The 15,235-nt window shown below is 37.3% G+C and overlaps 1 protein-coding gene across 1 annotated transcript; it reads right to left on the bottom strand.

Annotated features, from left to right (window-relative positions):
• Window positions 1-582: 582 nt before the first annotated feature.
• On the bottom strand, window positions 583-14,585 carry LOC306879149 (protein-glutamine gamma-glutamyltransferase 2-like). The gene is made up of 13 exons (XM_079431899.1): window positions 14,487-14,585; window positions 10,018-10,197; window positions 7,365-7,583; window positions 7,104-7,222; window positions 6,289-6,417; window positions 5,839-6,019; window positions 4,746-4,884; window positions 4,485-4,588; window positions 4,020-4,259; window positions 3,661-3,936; window positions 2,740-2,900; window positions 2,495-2,631; window positions 583-1,739 (listed from the first exon to the last, which is right to left on the bottom strand). The coding sequence occupies exons 1-13, from the start codon at window positions 14,488-14,490 to the stop codon at window positions 1,589-1,591; spliced, it is 2,040 nt and encodes a 679-aa protein (XP_079288025.1). The 5' UTR covers window positions 14,491-14,585; the 3' UTR covers window positions 583-1,588.
• Window positions 14,586-15,235: the final 650 nt, after the last annotated feature.

Here is a 15,235-nt window from a genome sequence, read left to right as displayed (position 1 = left end):
TTTTTCAGCGTGTAAGTCAGGGGTGTCAAGCTCAAAGATGCTCCAACACACTTACCGGGGCACTGTGTCTGTGTATGCATGGCATATGGGCCTGGGCTGATTGGGGGCCCAAAGCGTGGAAATGTGGCCTCAATCGATCAATCAATAGTCCGCATGTCATGTGCAGGGATCATTCAAATGTTCTGGCATATGGGCCTGGGCCTGACTTGCTATGCCTGACACCTACCTTTAAGTAATCCTGAAGACGTTGATTAGCTGGTTCAGGTGTTTTTAATTAGAGTTGTAGCAGAACTCAGTTTGAAATCCCTGGTGTACAGTAGGTGGAGTAGATGTTTGAAGTCTTTACGTCTACTAGCTTCTGAGAGGAACCATGTCATTTCAGCTGTGATTGAGGACATCAGATCTGCCAGCAGGTAAGACAATCACATGTTGTATATCTAGGGTGTGACCGAGAGGAATTCTGTTAAGAAACACATCGCCTGAGGTCTGACACGCAGCAGTGCGTAAGACATACTTTATCGCCTGTGTTTTCACTTGAATGAATATTTCCTGTCCAAATCCCACTGACACATATGGGTAAGTGATGGTTCATTCATTTTAAGATTTAATTGTAAAATAAATACATATGACAGTTCACTCTCATCTATCTGCAGTACTTCTGCTATATTTACATTAGGAAATACAGAAAGGATTTAGTGCAACTGTAAGAGTTAATTTATTACCCGTTATGAAACAACAGTGAATGGGTCCAGAAAATGGCAAATGTCTGATTTGACTGGTATACTGTAAATGTTTATGTGCTCTAGCAACAGTGTTTGGGAAAGGAGCGTGTGATCAGCAACTGCTTCCTGTACACTGCCTGTGCACTTCCTGTGTTGGCAAATTAATAGTCAATATTCTTAATCGGCTAATGTTTATGTTGGTAACAGCATTCTGGACATCTTTCGAAGTAAATCAAGCAAGTGTAGGGAATTAAATGATGGGATAAAAATACTGCGGATGTTGGTCATGGGGTTTTCGCAAAAAAAGTCATAGGGCACACGCAATATCATGTGAACAAACTGGTCTTGTTTTTGAAAGTCGATTTTGCTGCTTAGTATTTAGCTTCAAATATCAATAATTCAAATTTGATTCTTCATGATGTGAAGCTCTTTAAAATGAAACGGACTAAAAACACCCCATTCAAGATTATAGTATAAATGATTTTTAATGAAAAAGTCACTGCTGAATATAAAGATATATATATATAAAGCAAAAACATAATTGCATATAAAAGGTTTACTCCCTCTTCAAACAGCCTTTTCATTCTTGTGTTTTTACAACATGATATTTCCCACAGTGCAATGTGGCTCCAAACACATGCAGAAATGTGCATGCTTCACGGTCTTAAAATTGAAACGATGTCTTAATTTCTTTTTGCATATGGTGTATTGTGCTTGAAAACATAGAATGCATGTACAGTACGTACTGCTGCAGAAGCCCAGCTTGGCTTTTCACATTCTTAGAAAAATACAGTATATAAAAGATAACGTAATACTCTGAATAATGACAAGTACATGGAAAAATATATGATTCACATTCCATTCTCTCATTTCCCGATGATAACGTTCTTGTATCCTCTAACGTGGCCCAGCTTGTCGCTGTCAAAATCCACCACAAGTTTGCGCAGGCCGGACTGAGTGGGAGTGAAGTAGACTTTGACTTTGGCCTCCTGCCCGGGTTCGATGGGTGACTCCAGTCTGAGACGAATAAATATTTACACGTAAGACATCACTCAGATTTGATTCTTTTCATATTCCTTGTCTAAACAATAGTGTTCATTCAAATACAAGCTAACAGGCACTAGAAAAGAACAGTAATACTGACTGCACATTAAACAGTGAGGATACAGAGACCACACTAAAAGAAACCTGGGAATAATGTTAAAACAGGAACAGTGTGATGATAATAGAGTGATAGTGAATTATTCAATCACATGACTTGCTGAGATGCACATCTATGAATTTATTTGTTATATGCATTTTAATTGTAGTTGATGCATTTTATAGTTTTTAAGTTAAGGATTTTTTTTTATGGATCTAGTGCTGTTCTATATGTACATACATTGTATAACATTATTTTTTGAGTGTTTTACAAGACGTAAATTCACATTTAATTCAATGTGTTGCTTGCAGTTTGTAATTATTTGTCAAATTGATTAGTGAAGATTGTTTCTAAACTATTTTTAGTGTACATATTATGATTATTATTGCAATAACTAGAAAATTAGTAGTATTAACCTAATCCTGACCTTATATTACTGTGCTCATACAATCATCAATATCAGTCTGTATCAATTGTTTAAAATATTATATATAAAATGCAAGTTTGCCTCTAAACAAAATAATAAATTAAATATCAAAATTATATTATATATTAAGTATATAATTAATAGACTTAAAAATATATAAATATATGTATTCTACTAAAGACGGCGCAGTTTTTGAGTTCTTACTTCTCTGCGATGCAGCTGCCGCCGGTGAGGTTTGCGCCCTCGATGGTGAAGCAGCAGCCTTGTAAGGGCTCTGGCAGCGGGTTCTGTAGGGTGAGCTCCGCCGCCAGCTTACGCTTCTCTTTGGGTTCTCCCAGAATCTGGAACGACACGCATACATCAGCATGCATCTGACAGCGTGTACATGATTGGGTTGTCATGTCCACTTGTGATCACTGTGAAAGGTGCTGTGGTTAATGTGCTCGTACCCTGATTTTGATCTCGGGGTCTTCCAGCACGACGTCACGCATGGCCATGACGGCTTCCTTTGTGCTGTAGTCGATCAGCAGAGCCCCCAGACGGATGAGATTGTCCTCCGTTAGATTATTACAGTATTTACTGTAGTTCAGCTTCAGAGGAACCTTCCTCTCTGGAACAAACACACAACAGAGTGAAGACACACACTATAGTATATGCATAACAAAGCATCTACACAATTTATAATATTACATATAAATTGAGTATCAATTATGTTCTATGTTTTATTATATTATTAAAGATTAAAAGGTTAATAAAAATAATAAATTTAATTTAGTTTTACTACTACTAATTATTTATAAATAATATAAAATGGCACGTGTGTGTTATATACAAGTTTGACTCTAAAATAATAATAAAAAAAATATTATGTTAGTATGTCACACAATTTATATACGAAGACTTCAGATGCAAAAACCTGAGATGTTTTCTTTTAAATGAGCACTTTAAAAAAATCTGGACAGGAGGTTTTTGCATCTGAAGTCTTCGTATATAAATGTGTACATGCTTTAACATTATTATTAATAATATATTACTACTACTATATATTACTAAAACTTCTAAATCTAATTTGATCATTTTATTTTTAAAATAACCTTTATTAAAAATAGGCATTGCCACTCTAGGCCATGCATTACAATGACTTTACGAAGGCGAAAAACATACTTCATGCATATGCAAATGTACATGTGAATGCTTGACCGATGCATCGCTAGCATGCGGTCTTGTTTTACATACTCGGGTCGAAGCAACCAAAGTGCAATACTTAAGGATGCAGAAAGAGTTTTTATCAAAAATCTGTGCACAAAATGAAGTTCTGATTCACACATCAACATACAGAGCAGCGAGTAATGAAAGCCCAGGATGCTCACCTCCTCCAGGTGCCAGTTCCACATTCAGCAGGTCTTTGAAGCCGCACTCGCGGCCGATGACGCCGTTGTATGACACGGCGCGTGATGCAAACACCAGACGGCACTTCTTATTCTCCTCTGTGTTATTGCTCACTATTGCAAACACGTCAAAGTCACAGCCCTTCCTGATGCCCATCGACAGCTTGATGGTGATGTGCAGCCCAGTGCTGCCTTTCTGCTGAAGCAGCTTGTTCTGGTGGTTTGCCTTCTCAAAAACCTGCCTCTCCTCCGCAGAACCTGCAAGAGGTCATCGCAAAAATCAACCTCCTCTTCATGTGCATGGATACAGGAAGGAAGTGCACTTGTTTGAGTGTTCTTACCTTCAGGATATTTGTACAGGTGTGTGATGTCTTCTCTCTCATCTCGGCCTACGCTCTTGGTGCTGATCTTCTGCCCTACTTTTTGGTCATTCACGATTTTTCTTGTGCTCCCATCGTTATATCTCAGGGTGTACACTAAGTCTGCGTTCACCTCCGCAAACACAAAAGGAGCGTCATATTTGAAGGTGAGCTCACCCTCTTTTATCGCCCGCACAGGAACCGGCCCGCAGCAAAACACGCCTGAGAAATAGAAACATACATCTCAGGCTATTTTAGCACAAGTTAATATCTGTTCATATCTTTTAACAAGACTTATATTAAAGTTATTTGATTCATTTGATACTAAAATCACTGGTAAGAAAGTGTTTTTTTGCACTGCAGAATTTTCATTTTTGTGTGAACTATCCCTTTAAGTTTAGGATGTTTGATTTGCTGTATCCAGAAAGATAAGAGGCGTCTGCACACCTTCACTTTTCTCCTGTGGTGTCGGGTCACTCGCCTGCCAGCCGTCAAAACCCGGAGGGAGATCGGGTCGTGTCATCCAGCTCTCGACCCAGCAGTGGTAGTTCCTACAGCAGAAAAACACTGTATGTGTCCAAATATGTGCTCTTCCCCCCTGTAGTTTAATGTATTTATTGATTGACAAAATACTATGTGTATATACTGCATTAGTTTTTATAGAAGTATTTTAAAACATGTTTGTATGAAAGATGTGGTTCTTCATACCAGATCATATCTCTGGTGGTGCTGTTGTCGGTTTCACCTTTCTCGTTGACATAGCGCTCGATAACAAGGTTGCTGTTGGTATCATGGGCAGAATAGTAGTTTGTTACCACCCTGCATGGGATTCCCAGAGCGCGAGACACTGAGGACAAACACAAGAACCTGCTTCATCTGTCTGCATTTAGACACTGACTGCACCAATGACACAAAACAGAACCAAACTGTGATACAAAAGTAACAAAAATGGCCCTAGAATCAAACTAAATGACCACAAACTACCATTCAAAGGTTTGTGCTCAGTACGATTTTTATTTTATTCAGCAAGGATGCATTAAATTGATCAAAAGTGAGTAAAAACATTTAAAATGTAACAAAAGTCTTCCGTTTCAAATAAATGCTGTTCTTTTGAACTTTGTTCATGAAACAAATCTTGGGAAAAAAAAAAAAAAAAAGTATCATGGTTTCCACAACGATATGAAGCAGCACAACTGTTTTCAACATTGATAATAATCAGAAATGTTTGTTGAGCAGTAAATCAGTATATTAGAATGATTTCTGAAGATCATGTGACACTGAAGACTGGAGTAATGATACTGAAAATACAGCGTTGATCACAGAAATAAATGACATTTTACAATATATTCATATAGAAAACAGCCATTTTAAATTGTAATAGTATTTCATAATATTTCTTTTTTTATCTATTAAATACAGCCTTGCTGAGCAGAAGAGACTAAAAAAACGGAACTGCATAAGGATTAAACCACTGATGTCACATGGATTATTTTAACGATATCCTTACTACGTTTCTGGACCTTGACCATGGTAGTATCCTTGCTGTCTATGGAGGGTCAGATCGCTCTCAGATTTCATCAAAAATATCTTAATTTGTGTTCCAAAGATGAAGGTCTTAGGGGTTTGGAACGACATGAGGGTGAGTAATTAATTTTTTATTTTCATTTTTTCAATTAAATATTTTAGAGCTTGACATAATTGGAAAAAATCATATTCATTACAGAAATTCTCATGACTTATAGTTTCCAGTTTTTAGTGGTTTTAGCTCATTTTAAAGCATGCTTTGTGTTTTTTTTAATACCTGAACAGGCGACGGCTGCAAAGACCCAGCACTGGCCGTAGCGCACCGGCAGACAGGAAGTGCTGTTCCACGTCCTCAGGATCTGAACACTTCCTCTCCAGGACATGGGGCTCACGCCGCCGTCAAACGTGTTCTTCCAGCAGCCCTCCAGCACGCCGTAGTCCCGGTCATTGCTGTTGATCTGCCGAGCAACGAGGAAACATCATCCTAATGCTTGCTAACTAAGAAACATTTATTATTATCAATGCTGAAAACACTTGTGCTGCTTCATGTTTTTGTGGAAACTGGGATACATTTTATTATTCATGGTTCAAACAAACAGCATTAATATGAAATAGATATCTTTTGTAACTTTATAAATGTCTTTACTATCACTTTGGATCAAGTTAATGCATCCTTGCTGAATTAAAGTACTCATTTCTTTCAGAATTGACTATTTTTCATACAGACCATAGCACTCAGCACTCTTGTGACATAAATGACATTTCTGCGTCCAGAACAGTCCTTCCCAGGGTTCCTCCTGTGTTTAGGGTTCATGTCCAGGATTCTCAAACAAGCATCCAGTATACCCTCCTCGAACTAAAGGACAAACACAAGATACAATCAATATGCAAATAACGCACATTACAATCTGTAGCGGTTACGAAAACATTTATTTTTCCTCAAAATGCCTTTAGGAATGAAAAAGCTGAGATCCAGCAAGCAATTAGATTAAATGGAGAACACATGACAACTTTCTGAAACTCCTGGTGTCTTGGATGTTTTGAATCAGTAATCTCACATGTGTCTAAAGTAAGGTTTCAGAAGAGATCTCAACGTCTCAAACTGTGCTCAGAAGTCTGCAATCAAAAACCAGAGAGATCACTATATGAACAAAAACGGGCTTCGTTTCTTAAAGCTTTTAATTTTGTGGGTGATTTGATTCAGTGTGGTCATTAACTAAAACTAAAAAAAAAAAACTAAACTAAAAAAAAAAAACTAAACATTTATGTTAATTGAAATTAAATAAATATCAATAAAAAATAAAAATATAGAATGTGTTTTAAATTATTAAAAATTTTGTGTTTTATATTGTATATGTTTTATTAAACCCATTTTATTTCAGTTAGTTGCCAAGGCTAAATTTCAAATTTTATGTTTTAACTAAAATTAATGCAATCTAAACAGACATTTTCTTTTAAGCAGAGCTCACTTGTTTATGTTTTTTAGGAGATGAGCACAGCTAGATGGTGAACATGTGTAACCGGGTGTTTGTTTGTTGGTACCTGTCCAAAATACCAGGCCAAAGGGACTGGGTATTCGACATCGCCCCTGAAGATGATCCCATCCTGGGCCAGAACGTACTCGGCCAGTTTATCCTCGCTGTCCATGTAGACCACATCTCCTGTAAATCAGATGGGTTGAGTACGCAGAGATCTTACTCATCTGTCTTTGTCATCAGTTCATATAAAGAACAGGATATCCGTGTCTATAACCTTAAGGCGTGTGCATGTGAGGAACACCCAAAGGCATCTGTTTTCACTCACTTGGGCACCAGGGATTGAAGAGCAGTATGAAGTCGAACTGGATGCGCCCATCTAGAGTCAGGACGTACCGGCCGATGGGAGCGTCAGGAGCGGCGCAGACAGAAAGACAAACAGTGTCTCCGGGCGGACTGCTCACCGCCGCACTCCAGCAGGTGTCGTCAATCTCATTACTGAGACCAAACACGGCCCTGGTGCCATACTGCTCCTCCGGCTGAGGGCCTGTCAAACCATCAGAACTAACTCAGTCTTATTCGCAAAGAACAACTACATTTGTTCTAAAGTAAATGTTTTTCATACAGTACATATTAATTTAGTCAGCACTGCATGTAATGGATATTGTAACCCCAGAATGCATTGACAACAAGCTCAGTGGAATAAAATCAGCTACTTCATGGTGAATCTTCTGAAATGCAGCCGCTATACTGTTGCTGGTTTAAAAAATGTTGCTTTGTTGCAGGACAGATCTTCTGCATCGAGTATAAAGGGTTCTGTAGGGATGCATTGTTACGCCTGAGCTCAAGTAATTAGGCCCCTCAGGATGTCACAAAGCTGACATTGTTCTGGACTTAAAGACCTTCACAGATACGATCAGCAGTTCGAAGGAGAATATTTCTCCATATTCACACAGAAATCCCCCTTTCCTTCAATCCTAAACAGCGGTCAGGAATGTGTCTGCAGCTGCGGCACCAGTCTCTGAGTCTCTGGGAATGTGAGCTCCTATTGACCCTGCGTTTAAAGACCGCCGGACAAACACCCACACACACACACACACACACACACAGCAATTCCATGTGCTCAGACTTGGACGTCTTCCAGAAAAGCACTCCTGTGAACTCCCTCCAGAGCGCTCGAGTGTGACTAACACAGAAGAGTTTAAAGTTACCGTCAGGAAGACAACATCAAATTTAATCTGAGATTTCTTTTCCTAACCATGACAGTTGTTTCTGAAGTGTCATGATGGGTAGCCCCGCCCACTACAAAATCCCCCATTATAAATAAAAAGCACAGTCCACCCAAAAAAGAAAGTTCTGTCATCATTTACTCACCTTAGTTTCATTGAATATCTTTCTTCTGCCATATTTTTGAAGAACAATGGATGTCACTGACTTCGAATTAGAACCAAAACTAATTTATATATTTTAATTTCTTCTTTTATTTTCAGCAGAAGAAGGAAACTTGTACAGTTCTGGAACAACATGAAGCGAGTAAATGACAGTTTAAAAAAAAAAAAAAATTTATAAACTATCCATTTAAACAATCAATGATCTTTTGAGTATACTAAGCTTTTGTGTGCATTTTTTAATTTTATGCTCATCTTGATGTTTGCATCTAACTTTTTTTTTTATGCAACATCCCAAAATTCACATTAAAAAATGTGGAGAGAAACAAAGAGCATCAGTTTCCATTTCAGTGAGATAAATTGCTTGTCTCTGTCGTACCTGGTTTGGAGGCGTGACTGTCTGCAGGACATGTTTGTGCTTATTATTAAACTTAAACTTAGTATTTCCTAAAGATCTTATTCTAGTAGTCTATTATTCTCTTTCTAAAGAAGTTGTGTGATGCTTGGCTCGTGCCACTAAGAAAGACAAAGAGAGACCCGAGGTGTTTTCTGAAAACCAATAGTTTTGTACTTGACTCTTTGATAACTTCTAAGGAATTTACATGTGCGATATCTCATCACAGATTCCGTTAAACATGCCAGATGGTCTTGTTTTCGTGACATTAGAGTTATCTGAGTCTGAGCAGAGCCTTTCCTGTCTGAACGCCAGCGTTTACTTGCTGCTGCCTCCCTTTGTGTTCACTAATGTCTTTGTTATCTCTTGCTCCAGCTCCAACACATGACAGAATCTGTAACACAGAGAGTCCAACAAGAGCCCTGACATTCCCTCTGTAGTGTTAACCTTCATCCACAACTGCACTTGTTGAGTATTAGGTTTCATTTCTTTATATTACTTATAAAGAATTAACTTGATCCCCTTTTGGAAAACAGGAACAATAGAGAGCTTCTGGAATTGCTTGCATAATATTGTAAGTGGAATTCCTGCCATTTGAGTGTTCAAAAAGAGAACTAATTATTATTATTAACAAACATTTTTATATTGCTGTCACAGCCATTTTTAAAAGAAGTTTGTTTTTAGAGTTAAGAGGCAAGTACTCTGAATTATTAATCAAAAGTGTAAACATTTTTAAAACTCATTCATCCAGAAGGCATGTCAGTCAACACTCTTATGTACATAACGATTGCAAAAAATAGTAAAATAATTTTACTGGTTAGTTTGTGACTAACTGGTTGGGTTGGTCGGTTTCCCCAAACATTCAAAACATCCAGTTTTTAAAATGTAAAAACATTTTTCCTTGGTTATGTGAACGTTCAGGGAATATTCTATTTTATTATTTTGCACACATTATGGGACTGTTCCATTTGAATGAACAATCTGAAAAGAAAAAAAAACATGAACAGGTGAACGTCCAACCAAAACATTCCAGGATAGAACATTCCATCATGACTTTGAATGAATGTTCTATTAATGTTACTGGAAGAACATTTGTTCATAATTTTGAAAGAAACTTGTAAGAACATTATTAAACAATTTCAAAATGTTCCCTGTTAGCTGGGGTATTAAAAGATTAGGTTAAAATCTCAGCGCATTACCCGTCTCTGCAGTGATGTGCAGCTGGCTGTATCCGGGCTGGTAAGAGCCGGAGTTCAGGTACAGGTTGATGGTGAAGGCCTGTCCTCTCCGTATGATCAACCGGTCAGTGCCGTTCAGCTCCGTGTGGTGATCCGTGTTATTGAACTGACACGCCAGATCCCAGGTGCCGATGTCCAGAGCTGAGTGAGCACAGGATAAATCTTTACTGCACATGTCAATATTAACAAAAACTGTGCCTTTGGTACTAATTAGTCTGAAACCTTTTTTTTTATCTGATTGGTCAAACTGATGTTTGTATCATTCTACTTGTATTACAAACTGAGTGTGCAGTGAGGATCTTAGAGTGATTCTTTCTCCAGGTTACTTTGTTGCTCCAGTAGGTGGCGACAAGTGACTGTCTTAATAAGGGAGTCATTGAATTATTCATTCAACCAGTTCATTCATAAACACAGATTCATTCAGGAACTAAACAAATTACTTTATGAAGGAGTACATTTAATGTCATTTTGTTAGTAGCCTAATGTTTAGGTTTTGTAACTATATAGTGGTACACGTCACCATCCAATCAATGAATTAAATGAGTTTTCCTGTAGCTCAAATAGTAGAGCATGGCGCTAGCAACGCCAAGGTCATGGGTTCGATTCCCAGGGAAAGCAAGAGCTGATAAAATGTAAAAACTGTAACTTGAATGCAATGTAAGTCGCTTTGGATAAAAGCGTCTGCTAAATGCATAAATGTAAATGTAAATGAATTAAAGTAAAACTCGTCCTACATAAACACACACACACATACATATATATTAGCACTGCAATTGTGCACAGCACTTCAAGGTCAGGGCTCGCAAAAAAAAAAAAAAGCTAGCCCGACGTCCCGGGGCTATTGTGTTTTCCAGTCGGGCTACCAAAATGCATCACCACTCTGCCCGACGGGCTATCTCCCCGTGGGTTCTTAAAAACTCCTAAAGTGAGTTATATCAAACTTAAGGCCATAAAAAGTTTGAAATACGTTAAATGGTATAAGAAATGTCTTAATTATATTTTCAAGAGGTCTTACAGCTGGGGACGGAAAGACAAGAAACCACAATATTTCAGCGCTCCTAAAGCACCACCTCGTGGCAGAGAATGAATTTGCATTTCCGATAAGCCTTTCTTGCCGTTTATAGTCAGATCAACTCAGCAAACACAAAGTTGTAAATGTGAAAGAAGTTAATGTGCCTTCTAAAAATCTAAACAATTAAGACAGTAATATTTACACGTTTTAAATTAACAATAATTTATATGCTTGATTTATCCCTTTTCATAAAAATGGTTTTAAGGATGAAATGCTGTTGTATAAGATTTTTGTTTTTGTGAAAACCTGTATCTGAACAGTAAATCATGTAATTTTATGGCTTAATACTGTATGTTACCATAGACATTGTCCAACCCCGCTCATAATGTGTTCATTTTACTTGTGCAGCTCTTAAAATGGACCATTAAATTTTTTTTTTTTATTATTCTGCAGATACCCTGTAAATAGTGTAATAAAATTCCTTCCTTCATATTTCATGATATTTGTGTATTGAAAATATTTTTGATTGACATTTAAACTCCTATCTGATTTTCCATTTTTTAAAAAGGTATTTTATTTGGGCTAGTTGCGATCCCTGAAGGTTCTTCTAAAATTTAGACAAAGTGTGACCTCTTGTTGACCATCAGTTATGAGCATGCCATTCATAGCACAAGAGCATTCCCCATGTGCTCGGTTTACTTTCAGGATATTTCCTTGAGGTGAGGTTTGACTGCATTCACTCTTAATGCTTTAAGTGGACATCGCTCTGGAAGAAAGGAATTTCACTTATATTCCCCGCTGTTTTGAATAAAAGTCACAATAAGTGTTTGGTTACAGTGGGTTATAAGTACACAATTAAAAAAGCAACAAAAAGCTATGATTCAGTAAATCTGGAAAGCTTATGCTGCCTAAATTCGGAAATAATTTTGATACTAGAGTTTCCGAGTTGGGTGGGTCATAAACTTTAAACATGGAGGAGGGGACAACCATTGCTGCTGTCAATGCTGTTCTCACAACAACTACATCTCTTTGTCTTGTCGCTAAAGTAGTGTATTTATAGGCTAGATGTGAACGATCATTCGAAGCATATCGTATGTTTTATAAGCAGTGAAATAAGCATGCATTTGACCGAAATTCCAGAATTGTCAGCAGACTGCATGTATAGCGCAGTGAATGTTTATATGATTGTCAACCAATGGGATGCTACACTTTATTCCTTCTGACATTAAAGCACTTGAATACGACAAGTTCGTAATCACGACTTCATTAGTGGTAAATAGGACATTTCCAATAGCACGTGAAGGCAGCATAAGAAACCTGCTGACTAAAGCGTTTTTAAGTCCACAATACACCGATCAAGGAAACAACTATTGTGTTACAATTACAAAGTGTGTTTCAGGTCTGTTGATGTTGAGATGCTTGCATGCTTCTAGGAGCGTCTGGTAAGGAGATACAATGTAAAGAATGCATTGCACATGTGAAGCATGTGGTTTATGTTTAACAGATGCCGTCTTCAAGGACACTTCATTGAGACGTTTGTCACTGATTGACCTCTGACACGCAGTAATTCAGTTCCAAATCATCTCAACATATAGAGTTTCTCTTATTTAATCCTTTCCATATGCTTGGAAAGGTTTAAGTTTTTTTAAATGGCATTGCATTCCATTATTAATAAAATACATTTATGAAATTAACAACAATATAATAAATAAAATAGATAATATTGTATTATTATGGAAGACTCACACAAAAAAAAATCAGTGTCTCATTGTCTGTCCTTCTCTAGATGTCAATAATCTCTTGATGATACCCTAAAAATGTGGGTCTTGTTTAAATAAACTAACATTTTAGATTTAAAAAATTTGCAAAAGATTTGAGGATGTCATTAAATAGTGTTTTATTTGTGTCCTGAATTGTTTTGGGGGGCAAAATGTTGTAATGAGGTGGAATATCTTGGCAAAAATTCTGAAATGACATCATTATATACAATATTGTGAAAGTCAACCATCTGGGTTATGTGATATTAATGGAAAGTTTGAGGAGTCTTCGTCTGTCCATTTACGTTGAACAATAGATAGAAAGGTAGAGAGCTGGATGGACTTTCAAATTACTAGAGACTCATGGGAATGCAGATTGAGTTTCTCTCTGTAGTGTGTCGTAAATTAATAACCCTGAGGTCAGAAAATTAGTTTCAGACCAGACAGAAAGTGTGTGTGTGTGTGTGTTTAATGGGGAATGTGCGCAGTGGGGTGCTCTCTGTTTTCTATCAGTAAACCCGCTGTTGTAATCTTTACCAGCTTTGATTCTGGTCTAAAGAGAAGCCAAGTGTGTGTCTCATCGCTGGCTTACACACCTCTGTTTAGCTTTCAGACTGACTGATGCTGTTGATATGAATGTGTATGAGCCGACGGTCTGCCAGGATAAACCAGCACAGGTATTCTGCAGCCGTACAGCGCCACAAACAATCTGCTCACACATTTCAATGAACGAAGCGACTGCATGAATAAAACTATACAACAAACAAGTGACAGCAGCTTTTATAAGGAGGTGAGAGAAATAATGAGTCTTTGATTCTCCTCCTTCATGAAATTCTTTGCTGTAATTTTCCATTTATGGTCTGGTCACTATTTTTGGCATACTATTTTAATCATTATGACTCATAGTAAATATTTTTAGTGGATCACATGGTAAACAGCGGTCTGTAGTTCTAAAGACATAATGTTTGCATGCCATACATTCACTGTGGCTCTTCAAAGAACGTTCACATGCAGCTGTGGAAAGTACAGTACAGGGAGTTTATGACACACTACATAAACCTGACACAAACCCGGCACTCATTACATGCCATATAATAACACCATACTGTATAACTGACCACAGTGCACCATTCATACAGACCAGAGATGCTTAAATGAATGCAACTGTCTCAGATTCATTAGACAACAGTAAGCAAAAGCTGCTGAATTTAACATTTGTGCCTAATAAAGACTGTAAATAATCACAGTAGTTGATGTAAACACGTTAAAAGCAAGTGCATTTCATCCTAGTTGATGTTTGACCCATCATAGACAAAACCAATGCATGCACAACAAATAAGTGAAGGTTAGCATAATAAAATGCATTTAAATGCATCAATAATCTAGGTGTAAACTGTAAAAATCAGGTAACCTAAAATATGCTGCATGTAGTACAATCAGATTGCCTGGCTTTATTCAAATGCATTATTTAATATGACGGATTTAATATGCATTATGTTATGTTACGCAGTCAAAAGTTTTTAAAAAGTAGAGTAGAAATAGATATTGAGAGCAACTACTACACCACCAAACGTTTTATGGCGTGATGCAAAACAGACAATATGATGCATGTGGATAAACATTAAAACAATCCTAACTCATAGCATGACAAATACACATACCCATGTTAATGCTGTGCTTTAATGTTGCAGCGATCCAGTCGTGTGTGTTCAGCGAGTGACAGCCACAATGTGAGTGGTCTCTCACACACTCACGCGCGTCTTTATTGTCCGGAGCGGCGCGTCAGAGCGTCACGCCCACGCGCGCGTAAAGGCTACGTATTATTCACTCCTTATTTTGCATTTTCTTGATAGTATAGTATTGTCTTCTTGCACTGAATATGACCTCACGTTTAAAATAAATGCTATTTTGTGTATTTAATCACAATGAAGTTAACTTTATGCTAAATTGGGTGCTGCTACAATAACAACAATAATAATCATAATAAATAAATAAATAATTTCACAAGGAAAATAGTCTCTTTCAGTTTTTCCTGTCTGTAATTGGAATGTTTTCTTGATCCTGTTTATTTGTTGTTGTTGTTAGCTAGTTAAAATCCCTTTAACTAACAAAATCCAGTCCTAATGACATCATTCTGCAGGAAGTGACATCATTCTGGTGAATAAAACAACACCACAAACATCAGTAAATATTATGAACTATGAAATCTTGAGATAAATCCGTTAGACGGAAATTTCTAGAGAAATCAGTCCTAAAGCATTTCTGTTGTGGTTTTTACAGGATGTTTTGCAATGTGTAGCACAACTTTACTAGCACCCCTTTTCCAAAAATGACTTTAATTTTTATCTACACTCTAAAAAATGGTGCTAAGTAGCACTAAAGGTGGGTCATTGGCTCATATTCACAGAGG

This window comes from Barbus barbus (assembly GCF_936440315.1).
Source record: "Barbus barbus genome assembly, chromosome: 13".
NCBI lineage: Eukaryota > Metazoa > Chordata > Actinopteri > Cypriniformes > Cyprinidae > Barbus > Barbus barbus.
This window is presented reverse-complemented; position numbering and strand designations above follow the sequence as displayed.